The sequence below is a fragment of the Micropterus salmoides genome, unplaced genomic scaffold (genome assembly GCF_014851395.1).
Source record: "Micropterus salmoides isolate LMB-PRFRI ecotype aquatic unplaced genomic scaffold, ASM1485139v1 Ms_hic_scaffold_8, whole genome shotgun sequence".
NCBI classification, from domain to species: Eukaryota; Metazoa; Chordata; class Actinopteri; order Centrarchiformes; family Centrarchidae; genus Micropterus; species Micropterus salmoides.
In genome coordinates this window covers 35828870-35845214 of record NW_024044570.1, presented here as the reverse complement: position 1 = coordinate 35845214, position 16345 = coordinate 35828870, and the positions used below count along the sequence as shown (strand labels likewise).

The 16345-nt window shown below is 40.2% G+C and overlaps 2 protein-coding genes across 4 annotated transcripts in view; one reads left to right on the top strand and one right to left on the bottom strand.

The window, feature by feature from the left end:
* Nucleotides 1-3333, bottom strand: part of LOC119894146 (aminopeptidase Ey-like) — a 24956-nt gene extending 21623 nt beyond the window's left edge. Inside the window, exons 1-3 of the mRNA XM_038706704.1 lie at nucleotides 2982-3333; nucleotides 891-1194; nucleotides 104-246 (exon numbers count right to left, since the gene is read on the bottom strand). Of these exons, the coding sequence (XP_038562632.1) occupies nucleotides 104-246; nucleotides 891-1194; nucleotides 2982-3312 (778 nt within the window). The 5' untranslated portion in view covers nucleotides 3313-3333. The remainder of the gene's footprint in view (nucleotides 1-103; nucleotides 247-890; nucleotides 1195-2981) is intronic.
* Nucleotides 1-16345, top strand: part of dnaaf4 (dynein axonemal assembly factor 4) — an 18343-nt gene extending 1998 nt beyond the window's left edge. The window contains exons 1-10 of one of the 3 annotated variants that reach the window (XM_038706706.1): nucleotides 6250-6370; nucleotides 6886-7332; nucleotides 7679-7826; nucleotides 9544-9677; nucleotides 9783-9999; nucleotides 10080-10225; nucleotides 12743-12849; nucleotides 12926-13079; nucleotides 15590-15695; nucleotides 15945-16345. In XM_038706706.1, the coding sequence (XP_038562634.1) occupies nucleotides 7210-7332; nucleotides 7679-7826; nucleotides 9544-9677; nucleotides 9783-9999; nucleotides 10080-10225; nucleotides 12743-12849; nucleotides 12926-13079; nucleotides 15590-15695; nucleotides 15945-16063 (1254 nt within the window). In that variant the 5' untranslated portion in view covers nucleotides 6250-6370; nucleotides 6886-7209 and the 3' untranslated portion in view covers nucleotides 16064-16345. Of the gene's footprint in view, nucleotides 1-6249; nucleotides 6371-6872; nucleotides 7333-7678; nucleotides 7827-9543; nucleotides 9678-9782; nucleotides 10000-10079; nucleotides 10226-12742; nucleotides 12850-12925; nucleotides 13080-15589; nucleotides 15696-15944 lie in introns of those variants that run through there. The other 2 variants (XM_038706705.1, XM_038706707.1) reach the window with 2 other exon arrangements.

The following is a 16345-nucleotide window of genomic DNA, read 5'->3' as shown; positions in this document are numbered from 1 at the left end:
ACTCCGAACAAATAGACCAGCATTGTCTTCCTCAAACACTCCACTGATTTTGTCTAAAACTGCAAAAATAATCCTGTCCAATTATCATTTAAGTGCAACAAACCTTTTTCTGCACCATTGGACAGGGCTACAGTTCCGTGGTCGTGGATCAGCGTGATGAAGAAAATAGCCTTCATAGCTGGCTCGTCAAAACAGGGGAAAGCCTTCCTGGCATGCGTCGCTTGCATCTGAGTAGTAGCAACAACCCTGACAGGAAATCGACAAATGAATCCTGGCTTTGTTGTTTAAAGAAACATACCAACATTTATGGCAAAATGCTTGTATGGAATGTTACCAAGAGCCAGATGGAGGGGGGCTAGTTGGAATGCTAGCCTGGCTCTATCAAAAGTGAAGAAATAAACTTTCCAAAGGCTCCACAGTCTCCATTACAGATTGGGTTGTTTTACAAGACACACATTAAGAAATCTAAACGTTAAAATGAGACTGCTGTTTTAGGACCAGTTAATGCTAGGCTGTCAAACCATTTCTCAACCCACAGTTATAAGCAGAGTGGCTGCATGTGGAGTCTCATAAAGAACCATGCACTTGAACAAAATCCATGTGAGGTGGTGACTACTTTGCCAGCAATCAAGATGGAAGATGTGAATATGAGTTGTCTTTTAAGCTAGACTAAAGCTAGCATAGAGTCTAAAGTGATGAGGTTAAATTTAGTCTGAAGATGTCCCCCTATTCTTCTAAAATAGCAAACAGTTGTCTTGCGCGAGAACTTATTTGAGGCATTTCTTATTAGTCATGCTGGCTACTGAAGTTCTGATATAATAATAATATTCCAGGACAAATATTTCCTAGTTGTGTTTCAAAGCGTATCATCTGACAACAAAAGCACATACTTTGTCACTCCATCCTCCTTGTATTCGCTCCTATAGAAGCCTCCCAGGTCATCAGCCAGCTCTCCAGTAAACTTAGTGAAGAGGTGGTACCTGTGGCCCTTCATCAGTTTACCATCCAGCTGTAGGACCAAGTACTGAGTCACTGTCTGGAGCCAGGAAGACTTGATTGAAGGGGCTTGGACTCCAGTGACTGAGATGAGACTCGCCAAGTGGCCATTCTCAAATTTGGTGTAGTTCAGCTTATTGGAGTGGATAAGGATCAGGTCAGTCTCCTCATTACACTCAAACTCCACACTGGAGTCACCTGAAACAGCATGAAATGACTTAAACTGTGATCAGCAGTAGTAAAAAAAACCTCAGCTCTACCCAACCCCAATTTTCTTATTCCTGTAACTGACACAAATGGTGGAAATTGGAAATCTGAATCCAAATAAATTATTTACATAATTCTTTGTTTGTGTGTTCAGTCACCTTATGAGTTGTAACCCATTACTACAAAGCAATGCCCACTGACAAACCTCAGCACCAGTTGTATGTCAGTAAGTTGTGAGCATTTAAGAATAAAAAACATCTAATATATAAAGTACTGAATGTACAATGTCAAATTAAAATAAAGCTAGACCTTTTGTAGCTTATATATCACCGCATATTTGGTGATTTAAAATGTTTTAATAACCCAAAGGATTAAGGTATTCATAATGCTATGAGAAAGTTCCCCTTCATATTAAGCAATATATACCATTAAAAACCCATTATCTGAAATACCCACTGCCACAAAGCTAAAAACAGAGCTGTTTTTCTTTATTCATAACAAGTTGACATTTTTTAAATACATTTCCCATAGCAACGTAATGTTTGAGGAAGTACTGTGTAATGGGAATTCCAAAGATACTGCATGTAACCCTGGACTCAGGCAGACTCGTGTGATGTGGCACTGAATCTGTGTAAACGTAACCGTCGAAATATCTCTGTTCTCTGTGTTATCCAGACTACAGGGACAACGTGTCTCTGTGGGATGATATGATTGACCCTAAAGCTGGAGAAATAACAGGCTCCCTCAGCTCTCCTCACTCATTCGAGCATGCATGTATTCAGCGTATGTGTGTTGCAGTGAGTTCCTTCTGCAGAAGACATGAATAAAATTCACAGAAAGACAAGTGCTTGCCTGAGCTGTTTATTTGAAAACTTGAATTGCCATCAGAATTTTGGCGTTGTCGGCAGGATCACACGCTTGAGAGGACTTGGACGCTCAGAGCTGAAGGCAAAACTGTGCACGGAAACAATTCTCGCTACCAATCAGGGTGTGCCGGCATGGAGTCCAGTAGAGCTCCAGAACAAGCGAATAAGGACCTTGAGTTGAGTCAACTGCTCATTCTAAGAACAAGAGTGAACTTTTTGTGTGTTGTGCTATACTTTTAAGATGAACACAGAGATGCAGGGTCTTCCCACCATTATATCATATATCTGCAGTTCAAATTGGTATGAAATACCCATGATCCAATTTACTTAGAAGTGTGTGACAGCAAATTCAAAGCCCAAGCATGTACACCCCATTATTTTGGCTCAGTTAACCTCTTTTCCAGACTGTCTGGGTGTTTTTACTATGTATCCAAAGGAAGGTTAATATCAAGGGCAACTGGAGCTGGTAGAAGATACTTGAAGATGTTTCACCTCTTAGACAAGAGTATCTTCAACAGGTCCAGTTGCCCTTGATTTTAACCTTCCTTGGAAAAATATGACCTGGATGAGAATCTTCACAACATCCGTACAGACTATTGCTAACTCACACCTCCCTCACGCTCCCAGGTTAGTGTTGTTGCCATAGAGTTTTTATCTTATACAGTATATAAAATTTAATGACCTTTTCGAAACTTGTAGGATTGCACTCAACTTCAACTTCAAGGATTTAATTTACAAACCTGTATTGGTGGATCAGGTGTGGACATGGATTGTAAAATGTATTTTTTACATAATGGTTTTATGCGAGTTTATTCTTTGTTTCTTTAATAGGTGAATGCGACTACTTTGTAGGAAAGAAAAACATCTGGCTGCTGAGGATTAGCCACGAGTATTACACACACAATGCCTTACCGGTAAAGATGTAGAGCTTAGTTGTCTCATTTTGAGTCAGTCGCGGCCATAAGGTGAGGTTATAGTGGTCTGGCACCAGGCTCTTGGGCAGCCGGTACTTGTCCCAAGGTTCATTGGACGGGGCAGGTGTGACGGATGTTCCTCCAGTCGTTGACGGTGTGACGGTGGGCTTGGATGTTATTCCTCCATCCGTTGGTGAGACAGGATTATTATTTTTAGCCTTTTCCTGGGAGTAAACAACAGAGAGCGCTATGATGGTAGCCAGGGCCCCTGCACACAGGATGAAAGCAACTATCCCAACAGCTTTACTGATGTAGAAACCTTTCCCCATGTTGTCAGCTTGCGTTGGAACCCCACACTGAGACAGCACATGCATGGAAGGTGAACCTCTGTTATGTAGCCATGGGTAGCAACTCCCCTCCCATTTATTGTCCCAGGTGATACATTAACGCTGGGAACACCTGGCTCTGTCACATATCTTCATACTTATAATTACTGAGTATTAATTATAATTTTAGTGTACTTTTAACTTTTACACATAAAAGCCCATAATACAATTTGAATAATTCTTCTGCGGTGACCTAGATATTCACAAGCAGGAATCCATCAGTTTAAATACACTTTCTACACTTTCTGCATTTTGTCACTCGGATTTTTGAAATGCGAGCTTTGTTAACAGAAAAACATTGCGCAAGGATAGTTCAGCTGATACCACTCTCATACCTGTTTGGTAAATATGTAGCTGGAGTCAGCAGTTAGCTTCACGTCAAGACTAGGAATATGGGGAAATGTCACTCAATCTTTAAAGGATGGTTGTAACATACGTAGCAGATGGTGCAACTAATCAAAGTAGTAGGTTTAGTGTGAAACAATGTAGCATTAAGTGTTGACCTTATACTCAAACATACTTTCAGCTGGTGGCTAGAAGTACATATTGGTGGGGAAAAAAATTTTTACTTATTCATTCACGTGTTTTTTCATTTTTCGTGGCTAGAAATTGTCAAATATAAGGATACAGTGTCTATTATTTTAAAATCATAGAACTATACTTTAGGTCTCCATATGCCCTTTAATTTATTGTAGCTACAGTCCTTTTAGGAAGACAAGACCACAAGAATTTGTGTAAAAATCAAAAATTAGAGGATTGTGGAAATTTGGCCAAAAGGCAGCTAAAGGCCAGATACTTTCTTTGTATTAAAAAGCTCCATTTGCATGCTTTGCTACATTGAGAAAAGGGTTACTTTAGCAGAACATCTTCATATAAGCAGAACATCTTCATGTAAGTCTTAAATTAATAATAATAATAATATGGCTGAAGAGTTATGAAAGATGAGACCCCTGTTACTGCCGCACCTCCAAGTTAGAATAATACTTAAGCAGGGATATACAGACACTATACACTAATTTAAATATTAGTCAGTCACTCTTCTGTCTTTTTTCTGTTTATCATTAATTAATATTAACCCACACAATTACTTTCTGTGATGTTCATACTACTTTAGATCACCTGACGTCCAGATGATGATTCTCCCCCATGTCCCTTTTGTGCAGTGTACATTAATTCAAAATGTTTTTTCAGTATTTAGTACACCTTGATATATTGCCATATCACAGCCCTTGATAGTTTATGGCTTTTGCTGTATGACAGTGAGAAACACACTGGAGTCAGCTGCAGTTCATTGTTCTTTTCCAGTCTCAAGGGGCAATAAAATAGAAAGGCGCTATACCGTTTACCAAATATAGCCCATGTTTAAAAGTTTATCTCACATGACTCAAACTGTCTGTTGCGATAGACTGCATTATTAAAAGCCTGCCAAGACAAATCTGTTCAGTGCTTCAGATTGTATTACTTGTTTTATAAGTTGTTGTTAAGGAAACATGATATGATGTGGGAGTTCACAACAGAATCCAGTAAGTGAGCATGAACAGATAAGATCTTGATTTTACAAGAAAAAGTCAATAAAAGCCAATAAAATATCACCTTGGCTATTGTGACACTATCTCTGGCCTTTTTTTTATCTCTGCAATACTGATAACAGTAGGCCGCTCTCTGACTTTGTCAGGTCAAAGTCAGAGTTCACTGATTAGATATAAGGTGAAGCTTTCTTAATTTCCATGAGGTTTGGAGACACAACGTTATGTCATGGAGACCCTTTGAGTTTGTGATTTAGGTTCCTCTATCCAGTCCATCCTACTAATTGTCTATCCAGTCCTAATTGTTCCATCCTCTGCACAGCTTCAAATCCCACCAGAAGTCTGTCAGAAGCAGAGCGCCTTACTTGGTTGACAAGTTGTTAATTTTTCCTTTTGTCCTACTACTACACGGCTCTTTTTTAGTTATTATTATTTTACGTTAACTTTATTTTACAAGTAAATGCTCTGTACTGTATAGCGCCTTTCTAGACCACTCAAAGCGCTTTTTTACACTACATCTGCATTTACCATTCACACACACACACACACACACAACAGAAACTAACATTCACACACATTCATACACTGGTGGAACAGCCGCCAGAGGCAATTTGGGGTTCAGTATCATGTAGCTTGGAGGAGCCGGGGATTGAACCGCCGATTAACGGCCAACCCGCTCTATCTCCTGAGCCACAGCCACCCCAAGGCACACAAGGCAAGTTATTTAAGCTGGTTTTGTCCCCTGCAGGGCTTCATACCCCACAGGGAGCATTTCAGAAGCAGAACGATTTGCCTCTAATTAGTCCTTGATTTTTATGCATTTACCATGGTTAAGTAGACTACGTAGTTAAATGGTTTCATATTTTGTCTGTTTTAATTGTGTTCATTGTTGATATAGCCTACAATATTGTGGAAAATTGACCGGATTCTCTATGTCGTTCTGTGTCTGACTTCCTAGTAGTAGTGGTTTTCACACAAAACTAACTTTACTGTTTTACGCCAACCTGCAACTTTCTTGACTCGCAAAATTATCTTTTAAACTGACAAACATCAGGGCACAATTCAAATGGGATCCAAAAATGCTCTGCCTTTTGCCATTGACTACCATACATATTTTTTCTGAAATAAAGTCCCTTGGGGCGGAAGACACTGCTCCTGTGCACAAGCCCTCACACCACCTGTTGCTGATTGGGGCAAACAATGTTGTGGGGAAGGTCCACACCACTTTTTTGTGAGCCATTCACAGAACCAGGGCTTGGGGGGAGGGGGGGACTGGATTTTCTTTTCAGAGCACACACAAAATGGAGAACTAGCAAACCATGTGGAAATATTCCATGAATTTAACAAAAAGTGTATTGCATTACAATCATTTACTATCCCTTCAAATTTCACTTTTACTTCAGTAGGCCTAGAGGAGCACATTGCCAAGCTGGTGTCGTGCCGAAAAGAGATTTTCCGCTGAAAACTGATGTTTGGTAGGCCTATGTGTAATATCTTTGTTTATATTTGGAAAAGGGGCTGTGGCCTAATTAAAATGACTTACTGCCAACTTAGATATAAAATGAAGACAATTTTGCAATTATCCTTTTGACTCTGCATTATTTAACTTGCTGTGTAGACCTAGCAACCAATCCACTCTTTTTTACCTGTTAAAATACCTTTAAATGGCCAATACAACTCATAAAATGCAGTATTTCACTTGTCAGAAAATGATTGAAGCCTTTTGTTATTGACTGAAAGGTTATTTCTGCCCTGAAATTAGTTGATTTCATTCAGAAGAGTTCTATTTCACAGATTATAGCTCACCTGGTACTTTACCTCTTAAAATACCTATAAAAATCTCTGATTGGCTAGTACTCGTTGCCTTCATTGGATGGGTTGGTTAGGTTTATTCAAGAGGGTCGTGCCATAGCCATGGTAATTAAACTTATCACCGCCGCTGAATCCTCACTCATTCACCAGCAAGAATCCTATCTCCTGTCTCCCCAAGACGCATTTTAGGAAGTGATACGCCCTTCAAGGTGGCGGAGAAATGAGAAGAGCCCATGTACGATAACAACTCTCATTTCCTCCGATCAACGTGAAGGCAGCATGATGGCTCTCTGGTCACCATAGCAACGAGACGCCGCGAGGCAGCAGGACCAGATGAAACATTCACGACTCATCGTCTCTTGTAGCAAAGTTACTTTTCACCCAACTACATCTATATTTTTGCGCAATTAGTGAACTGAAGTCGGAGAGCCGCCATTTCTAAGTAGCTGCTGGCACAACTTACACACGGAGGTTGACACTCAAAGGTTAGCTGTGCCGAATAATGCCTTTGCTAGTGACCGACTACTCATGGACACAGACAGATTCGACGGTTTATATAAGTGTGCCTTTAAAAGGAGCGACAGTTGGGAAAGTGGACATCCTGTCTACAGATGAATATCTCAAGGTAAAGTTAGCTAAGAACAGTAGTAGACTTGGTGTATATGTTGGTCCCACTCACCCCATTTTAAATGACTCGGTCTAAGTTACGTAGAAATGCGCCACTAAAGGACATAAACTGGACACAACAACATAACTGTGATTGCGTTCATTTAGATTTGACACACGCTACATTTCAGTAACATTTACATTTTTACAACTGAGCTACACTCGTGTTTCATTCTTTGTAGATCAATAACATAACGTTAGTTAAGGTAACTTAGTTCTCTACGATCTTAAGTGCAAGATTTTTGAAAGGTACTGTTCCCCCATTCAGTGTCTATGAAATGTTTTCCACTTTATTTGCTGCACAGGTGCACTACCCACCATACCTGTTTGAAGCCTTCCTGTTTGAACCTGTTGATGATACCAGAAGCACAGCAAAGGTTGGAAATGGATGTGTAGTGCTCAGTTTGCCTAAGAGGACCAACACAGTGTGGGAGCATCTGATGATAACTACAAGTAAGAGCATCCAGCTGACCTTGTAGTCATTTTACTAAACAGTTTAAAGCCCAGTTTTCCACCAACATGTAAATACAGCATGCATTTGTTAATCTGCGTGGAGCTGGACACCATCAAAAGATTCTCAGGCACAAGTTTAACTTGATCCGTGCGCACACATTTAACAATCTGTAATGAAAATTCAAAAGAAAATGGAAATGCATAAACGGCAAGCTTTAGATCTTTGAACCTGAAGTTAAAATATGCTGTACATAAAATATGAACCTTTATTCAAGTTGTGATGTGTGCATTAGTAAAACTGTTTAGATGAGTTCAAAATGCTGGATATTTGTCTGTATTTGTGTGTGTGGGTTGGGAGTACCCAAAATTAAGCACAAATGTTTGCACACTTTTGTAAACAGTTGTGGGTCCTCTCCATTGCCGCTTGTTCACACAAAATGAGTTCTGGGATATCTGGCTATCCAAAGTCCACACAAGTCACCACCCAATCTATGCTTGGTAGTTTCAACACTAGGTGCTGGCCTGACCTTCTGTATTAAAAGTTCCCTAGTCAACCCCTCTTCCCCTCTCGCTTTAGATTCCAGAGAGCAGGGCGCTGAACACATAACCTGGAATGAGCTCCTTAAAGGGCCATGTTGCTGCAAACAACAACAAACATATCATGCAGGTCTCTATAACTCATGTTAGTAAAATCCTTTAAATGTTTAAGGCTAAATATAGTAGGCCACACTTCTCAAACAAAATAAATGAACATACCTTCTCTTACATAATCTTAAATGCATGCACAAATAAAAGAAAATCTGTTTTAAATGCATCACTCCAAATACATTAAATCAATTCATGTCATCACTCATTCTATTTTCCTCATCTCTTTCTGACTTCAAAAGGAGAGAAAGGCCTCCCCTGCTCCTATAGTCACAAAATGAAGGTGCTTGTCTTTTAACAGCTATTAAAGTTAGGTGTGTCACATTAGCAAATTGTGCATTCTTTGCTGATCAAACCAATTCATCATCAGGGGATACATATAAAATATGTTATCTCAAAAAACAAGTTTTAAATGTATTAATGAATATTATAAACTCAAATAATATAGATTTAAAAAATGATAACTCTTGACCCTCTTCTTATTTTCACACCTCTTTGAACACCTCCACTCATGCGTGAGATACACACATCAGTCGTATTTCTCTAAAGAAAGTTTTCGCACGGGAAAATAACACTGGTCTCCTGGGTTAAAGTCCGCTTTCTTTTTTAATTTTAATTTTAATTTTTTATTTTACCAGGAAAGAAATCCATTGAGATTTTTAATCTCTTTTACAAGGATGTTGTGAAGTTTCTGGCCCACCTGTCCACCCCAACCACTCCAACCACCTCCTCTTTGCCCTTCTGTATTACACCTTTAGCTAAAGGGTTCCCACTACATTACAAACTGACGCTAAGGGGTCTTGGGCATGTGTCCAAATGTGACGACCATACTCCCTATCTTTACTGAACACGGAATGCCATTCCATTCTCCCCACCTGTCATGGCCATCTGTAACTCCACACAGTTTCTACCACAGGAGATTGATCTGACTTTCTGCATTCTAACTAAAATAGTTAAAGATCAACAAACTCTTCAGTTCAGAAGGGTACTGTGGTTCTAAGACTTATTCTTGTTTGTTTGACTTGAAGTTTCTGATACAATTAATTAACCATTATAAGGCGATGTGTTTCAGTTGATAGAGAAAAGAAAAAGGAGGTCAGAGAAAGGGCTCTGTTGAAATACCAGGAAAAGCTTTCTTCAGACTCCAGATCCAAGGCAGAGAAACAGCATGCAGAGAAACAATACGCACTGCAGACAATGATGAAGGTAACATACTCAGTGACGCCACACTCTACCCATAAATCCCACAAAATGACCATTGGAAATATGCTGTGCAATGTAAAAGGACTTGTATGTTTTACTTGATCTCAGCTTGAAAAGGAGGAAAGAGACAGTATCCAGAAAATGAAGGACACTGAGCGAGAGAAAACCACAGCAGAGCTGGAAGCATGGCAACTGAGACAGAATGAAAAATCAGAGAAAGAAGGCCAGCTAAAACTTCAGAGTCAGAGAGGCAATCAAAACAAACCGAAAGCCATGACAGCGAAGCAGGAAGGCGGATGTTCAGCTGGAGGAAAGGTCAAACTGGGTAAGTCATTTCCTGTGTGCTCAGATATGCTCCTACACTAGTTGGCTTTGGTATGCTAATGACCACATTACTGTGTTTAGATCATAATTGCAATAGTGAAGCAAAAAGCAAGAAAAAACAAGCGGACCTGCCTGCTCCAAGACTTGTTGGAAATATTCAAGTCACATTTACCCCACGAGTTTTCCCAACAGCCCTCAGGGAATCGAGAGTGGCCGAGGAGGAAGAGGTAAGAGTTGACAGGAGGGGTTGAACAACAAAAAACATCTTACTTTGATGCTTGATCTTACTGACCCTTCAGCTGTTCAGCTTGTGGTGACTAACTTTTTTTAATTTACTACTGTTGTGTAAAGACATTTTTCTGTGAATAACAAGTAATTAACTCTAGTGTCAAGTACACCACTGCAAGCTAGAATAGTCATTTTGACATGTCACATTGGGAAAAGCACAGGTGGCTGAATCCCATTTAGCTGCTTCAGTTTCAGGGTTCTAGTGTTGTGCATGCTGGCTCACTATCACATCGTCATGGTTTGCTGGGACACTTTAATAGAATAAAGCCACACTTATTATAATATTTATTATAAATATTAGTAGCAGCAAGTTAAGTCAGAATGTCTGCTATGAAAATGCCAAAAAGCATTGCTTTGTGTTTACCAAATCAGTGTGGAGTTTTGATGCAACCCGATTAATTTAAACTGCTTTAAGCAACTGCTTTATGTAACGCTACATTCAATCGGTCAAATCAAGCCATTCTGACTAAATGTGCCTTAATTGTAAAACACGTAAACGGAAAACATGGAATTTGGGAAAAAATTTAACAGAATCTGGCAGCAAATTAAAATGGCTTTCATAGGGCCGTATCCGTGGTCAATCCGCCCAATATGTGAATGTAGCACAACTGTATTCAGCTCCATTAGGAGGTAATAACCTTAGTGGTAAAAATGTCAAAGAAGAACGGAGAAGGTGACAAGCCTACAACAGGCAAAATTAGTGTGCCCCGTCTACGACAACACCAGTTTCGGGGGGTTCTACCACCCCCCCTGAAAGAAATCCTAGGGGAAACAGAGAAAGTACTTTACCGATGACTGACAGGCTGATAATAAGACAAAGCAAATGTACAGTAAAACTCTTTCGGACTAATGTAGGAATTGACCCTTCGCTAAGCCATGCCCTGAATACACAGATGGCCAGTCATAGCGCAGTATAGGTCTCCCTCTAACTGAGGTCCGACACTTTCGTGGGTGCGCTTGATTGACTCATATGCAAAAGGATCCGTTTTCTAGCTTTCTTTTGCTGTATTTTTCTAAGATATGGTCTAACGCTGTTCCTGGGGCATCTTGTAATAGTTACAGTTGTTACCCAGAGAGCGATTTATTGTCTTTCCAAAACCTACAACAAATCCAGAAAAATGTTGGCTGTGGATTGTTCCTAATGTAATGTTAGTTAGCCAACACTGGCTAACTTCCTACTGAATGTTACGTTATAAAGTGCTACAGTTCTGCTTTTTAACGATTGTATAGTGAACAGAGACCTACCCAGCTATATGGGAACAGTGTGATCTTTAGTAATGTTGTCCTCTTTCGCAATAGTCAGGTAACGCAGTGGTTCACTTTTACTCTCTTGGTAGGCATTAGCTTCTATCATTATTTTTTTCACGTCAGTTTGACAGCCAGAAAACAACGTTCAAAATCACAATGCAACTGCAAAACTGTCTGCTTCTTTCTGAGATCTTTTTGTCCCAAAAATTGGACAATATTTCTCCAGGGAGTGCAGTGAAAGACACTGGCAACGCCAAGATAAAAGTCTGACAGGTCCAACAGTTTGTCGGACTTAGCAACAGTAACTAAGGGGGGCGTGGCCTAGCGAAGGGTCACTTGGTGACTGAGTACATTTAGGGCTCCAAACTAACTTTTTCCCGCACCTTCCCAAAACTCACAAGGGGGAGTGCTCACAAGGCAGCCTGCTGATCCACAGATCCATTTTTTGTCAGTCGGCCTCGTGGGTGCAGGCATTAACTAATAATTTGTTAATGAATTGCCAATTAGAATTACCAATTATAATTGCACCAGGGTTGTGGAAATATGTGTGTGCTCCCTGGGGTGTTTACTTCTTCTTCTGCAGAGTTGTGTTCAGGTGAAAGGGTCCTAATGAGTTGTGATATGCAGAAGGACTCGAAATGCCTAAATGCAGAGCTGGATAGGTGGTGAATGAGTGTGCTGATTGGATAGTTTCCAATGGAGGAAAAGCTCCTCAGACAGCTGGAGATTGTCTTGACTTGTGAGTTGTGACTCTCAACTCGAATTATTTTTAATTTGGATGCATCCTGGCCAGTAAGCTCTGGTGGTTATACCAATGTAAATGTAAATGCCTTTCTAGTCTTTTCGACCACTCAAAGGGCTTTTACACTACTTCTGTATTCACCAGTTTCCGGTTTCTACCTGTATTGTATTTGCTGATCTGCTATCAACAGTGGAACATTTTTAGTGATGCCTGCGAGGATAAATGTCAGCGTTGTCCACATATTTGTCGAAACATAGTCCTGTGCACCCACCAGCAAACAGGAAAAAGATTTCAAGTAAATATGTGTGAATGTCTGTTTCACTGGGGGGGGACATAACATCCATAAATTAATTATGTTATCCATAAACTAACAAACTAAATTGTCTCTGATCTAAGTTTTCCATCCAACATATGCTTTGTGAGTGGAATTAGCACGGATAAGATTTCACTTTTTTTAACAAACCAGTGGCTCAAAAAACAAGCTGAAGCCAGACGTGCAGTAAATGCAGATGTTGAAGATCTGATGGACCTGAAAGAACAGAGGAACCCTGACTGGTTAAAGGACAAAGGAGAGTAAGTTAATTGTGCTCTCAAAACTATTCAAAAGAACTTCTTTATTTCTGAACTGACTCTTGGCTCTTTCCTTCAGCAAATGTTTTGTGGCTGGGGACTACCTGGGTGCAGTGAATGCCTACAACCTGGCTATCAGGCTCAACAGAAAGATCCCAGCTCTGTATTCAAACAGGGCTGCATGTCATCTGAAGCTGAGGAATTTTCACAAAGCCATTGAGGATGCCTCTCAGGTCTGCACTGTCTGTGTGTTTTACATTATCTTTATCTGCACATCGCACACTGAGCATGTGGGAACAACATGTTGCAACAGGGTTTATAATACCTGGAAGGTCTGCGCACTGCTGTGTAGGGCACGTTTACTACGCAATCTGGGCCCTACCTTACTGTTGTGTCAAACGTCAAAGTCAGTAACAGTGTTTACAACTTCGATAAGGGGATAAACAGGAAACGAGCCGATCCTTCTGGGCACGAGAAGAGAAAAAACTCAATGACAGCAGTCAGGTGAACATGTGTTCTCTCCAAGTCAGATGTCAGCAGATAACACTCCTGTTTGGTTAATGTGCCAATGTGTGTAATGTGTCTGTCTGTCCTGCTAACCAGCTGAGCAGCGCATTTCAGACTTTGTGTCTGAACAATGTTAGAGTGAAATACATTTATTACGATTGATAAACACTGACGGGCAACAGGGTTTATACCTCGGAAAACATAACTGCGTCGCATGTGAACGTGTGTTCATGTGCATGTATACACACATCCAGTCAATACACGGATGTGATGGCACCCCTCATAGCCACACATTATTTTAAAACAAGACTAATGCAAAATTGGAAGCAGTGGATAGGCATTGAATCCTAAAATGATAGCGGGGCAGACTGGCCAATATGGATGCACATCTCAGTACATAATAAGCATCACATATTCAACCAAGTCATAGTATTTTACATTTGAAAATGTATTACGGGAAACCGGGGGAACAAGTCGATTGGGCCTGATGGACATGATAACATTAACATCTAGCCAGTATTGTGATCTATTACTTACAGGAGCTATGCGTAAGTTTGTCAGTAGAGTAGATGCTGGATCGTCAGCCAGTACCAGCACAGGTCACACAGACCCAGGTGAAACACAGGCAGCCTCAGTCAGTATGAGCACAGCCAGAAATTTACAGCCAGCATCAGGTACAAGCAGCTCAGACCCTAAAGGAACAGTTGCTGCTCCACCAAATGACCTAGCAGATTGGCCCCCAGTATTAGTCCTCACAGAGGTCCATTCAAACTGGATTTTTCTAGAAGACGTTTGCATTCAGGCTTATTACAGTGACTGTTTTAAATGAGGGACGATTGTAGTGAGAGCAGAATTTTGAATAGTGTTGATGTATATTTTCCTTGTTGTCAAGGAATCCCATTAACACACCAAATGGTTCGTGACACTGAGCCCCAAGCCCGTTGGTTTCTATATTGGTAAAAAATGTCTCACAAATATGTAGTTTAGTTTTTAAAAAGAAAGCTATTTTCTAAAACAACTGGCCTATGTCTCAGAGCTTTTCTGTGTTATTACATTATTATTCTGTCTGAAACTGAAAACTCTTTCCTGTGATGTGTTCTGTGTTGAGCCTGATTTTATTTTCTTTGTATATATTCCCCTTAGGTCATTTCATTAGCAAATTTAAAAGCTGTCCCTTATCACTTTTACCCAGATGATATCCAGCTATACAGTCACCGGCCACTTCATTAGGTACACCCGGTTCATTGCTTGTTAACACAAATAGCTAATCAGCCAATCACACTGCAGCAATTTAATGCATTTAGGCATGTAGGCTCAACCAAGATAACTTGCTGAAGTTCAAAGCAAGCATCAGAATGGGGAAGAGAGGGGAGGGTGGTTGTTGGTGCCAGACGGGTTGATTTGAGAATTTGGCATAAACAACATGAAAGCATGGATCCATCCTGCCTTGTATCAACAGTTCAGCCTGCTGCTGGTGGTGTAATGGTGTGGGGGATATTTTCTTGGCACACTTTGGGCCCCTTAGTACCAGTTGAGCATTGTTTTAAACGCGACAGCCTGCCTGAGTCTTGTTGCTGACCATGTCCATCCCTTTATGACCACAGTGTACCATCTTCTGATGGCTGCTTCCAGCAGGATAATGCTCCATGTTACAAAGCTCAAATCACCTCAAACTGGTTTCTTGAACATGACACTGAGCCCTGAATGGTCAGACACCTGGGTACATTTATGACCTGCTTCACCTATATATCAATACTAAGCCATTTAGGTCTTTAAACCAGGGCTTATTGCTGTGGAACACTCTTCCCTTTAGACTTACGTTCTGCTGTCTCTGTTGATGCCTTTAAAAAAAAAAACTTATTTCAGCTGGCCTTTGTCTTGCACGTGCTGCAAACATGTGTTTTACAGTCTGTCACTGCCTACATTTTATTGGCTGTCTATTTTACGATTTTCATGATGTTGAATATTTTTATTGCTTGATTATTTTACTGTTTTATGTCCTTGTTGCTTATGTTTTTAGTAATATTTACCATTTTTATGTTCTTGGTTTTGTTTTATTGTTGTCTCTAATAATGTATATGGCTTTAATTTATCTACTCTTGTAAAGCATTTTATGACATTGTTCTGTGAAAGGGGCTGTATTATATAAGCCACTTACTGAATAATCTGATAGTAAAGCTGTATTAAGCTCTTATTTAAAGTAGGAATAAACATCTGCCCATATGTTCTTCTGTAGGCACTTGATCTGTTGACTCCACCAGTTGCTGCAAACGCAGCTGCCAGAGCCAGAGCCAGCGTCCGCCGAGGATCTGCTTTCTGCCAGCTACAGCTCTATGCAGAAGGTTTGAACAGCAGCAGTCATTTTCATTTGGTGCACTGTTACTGTACACTTTTGGATTTAATAATTTGATTTAAATGATACACTCAGTGATAAAGCTTCAAACATAGATGCTTTTTGCCTTGTGTTTAAAAACATGATGGTATAGTAACAATACATCACTGTAGCATATTTTGTGAGTGATGACTGAATGGCAGGTAACCATGTCCTACTCTGTGCTGTCAGCTGATCTACCTGTGACATGTTTTCTCAGCGCTACAAGACTACCAAGCTGCTCTAAAGATCAACCCTCATGATGAAGCGCTGCAGACAGACACGCAGAGAATCAGAGACATTATTCAAGGCACTGCAGCTAACCCAGAGCCATACTGAGACAGAGAAAATGTACTGCATATATTATGTATGACTGTTTGTGTTGTTTGTCTGTTGCCCACATCAGCTTCAGCCCTGAAAAAGTTAGGTAAAGTGTGTTTTACTGAAGAATATGCTGTGGAGTACATGGGAGACACTCTTAGAATCAGTAGAGCACCCTCGTGTGGCTAAATGTTGCACCTCCTAAAATGAATTGCAAACAATGGATGATTACATTACAGCCTCTTCAGTTGTAGTATGTACCTGACTCAGTTAATAAAATACATTTTTTAAGTTTTAAAA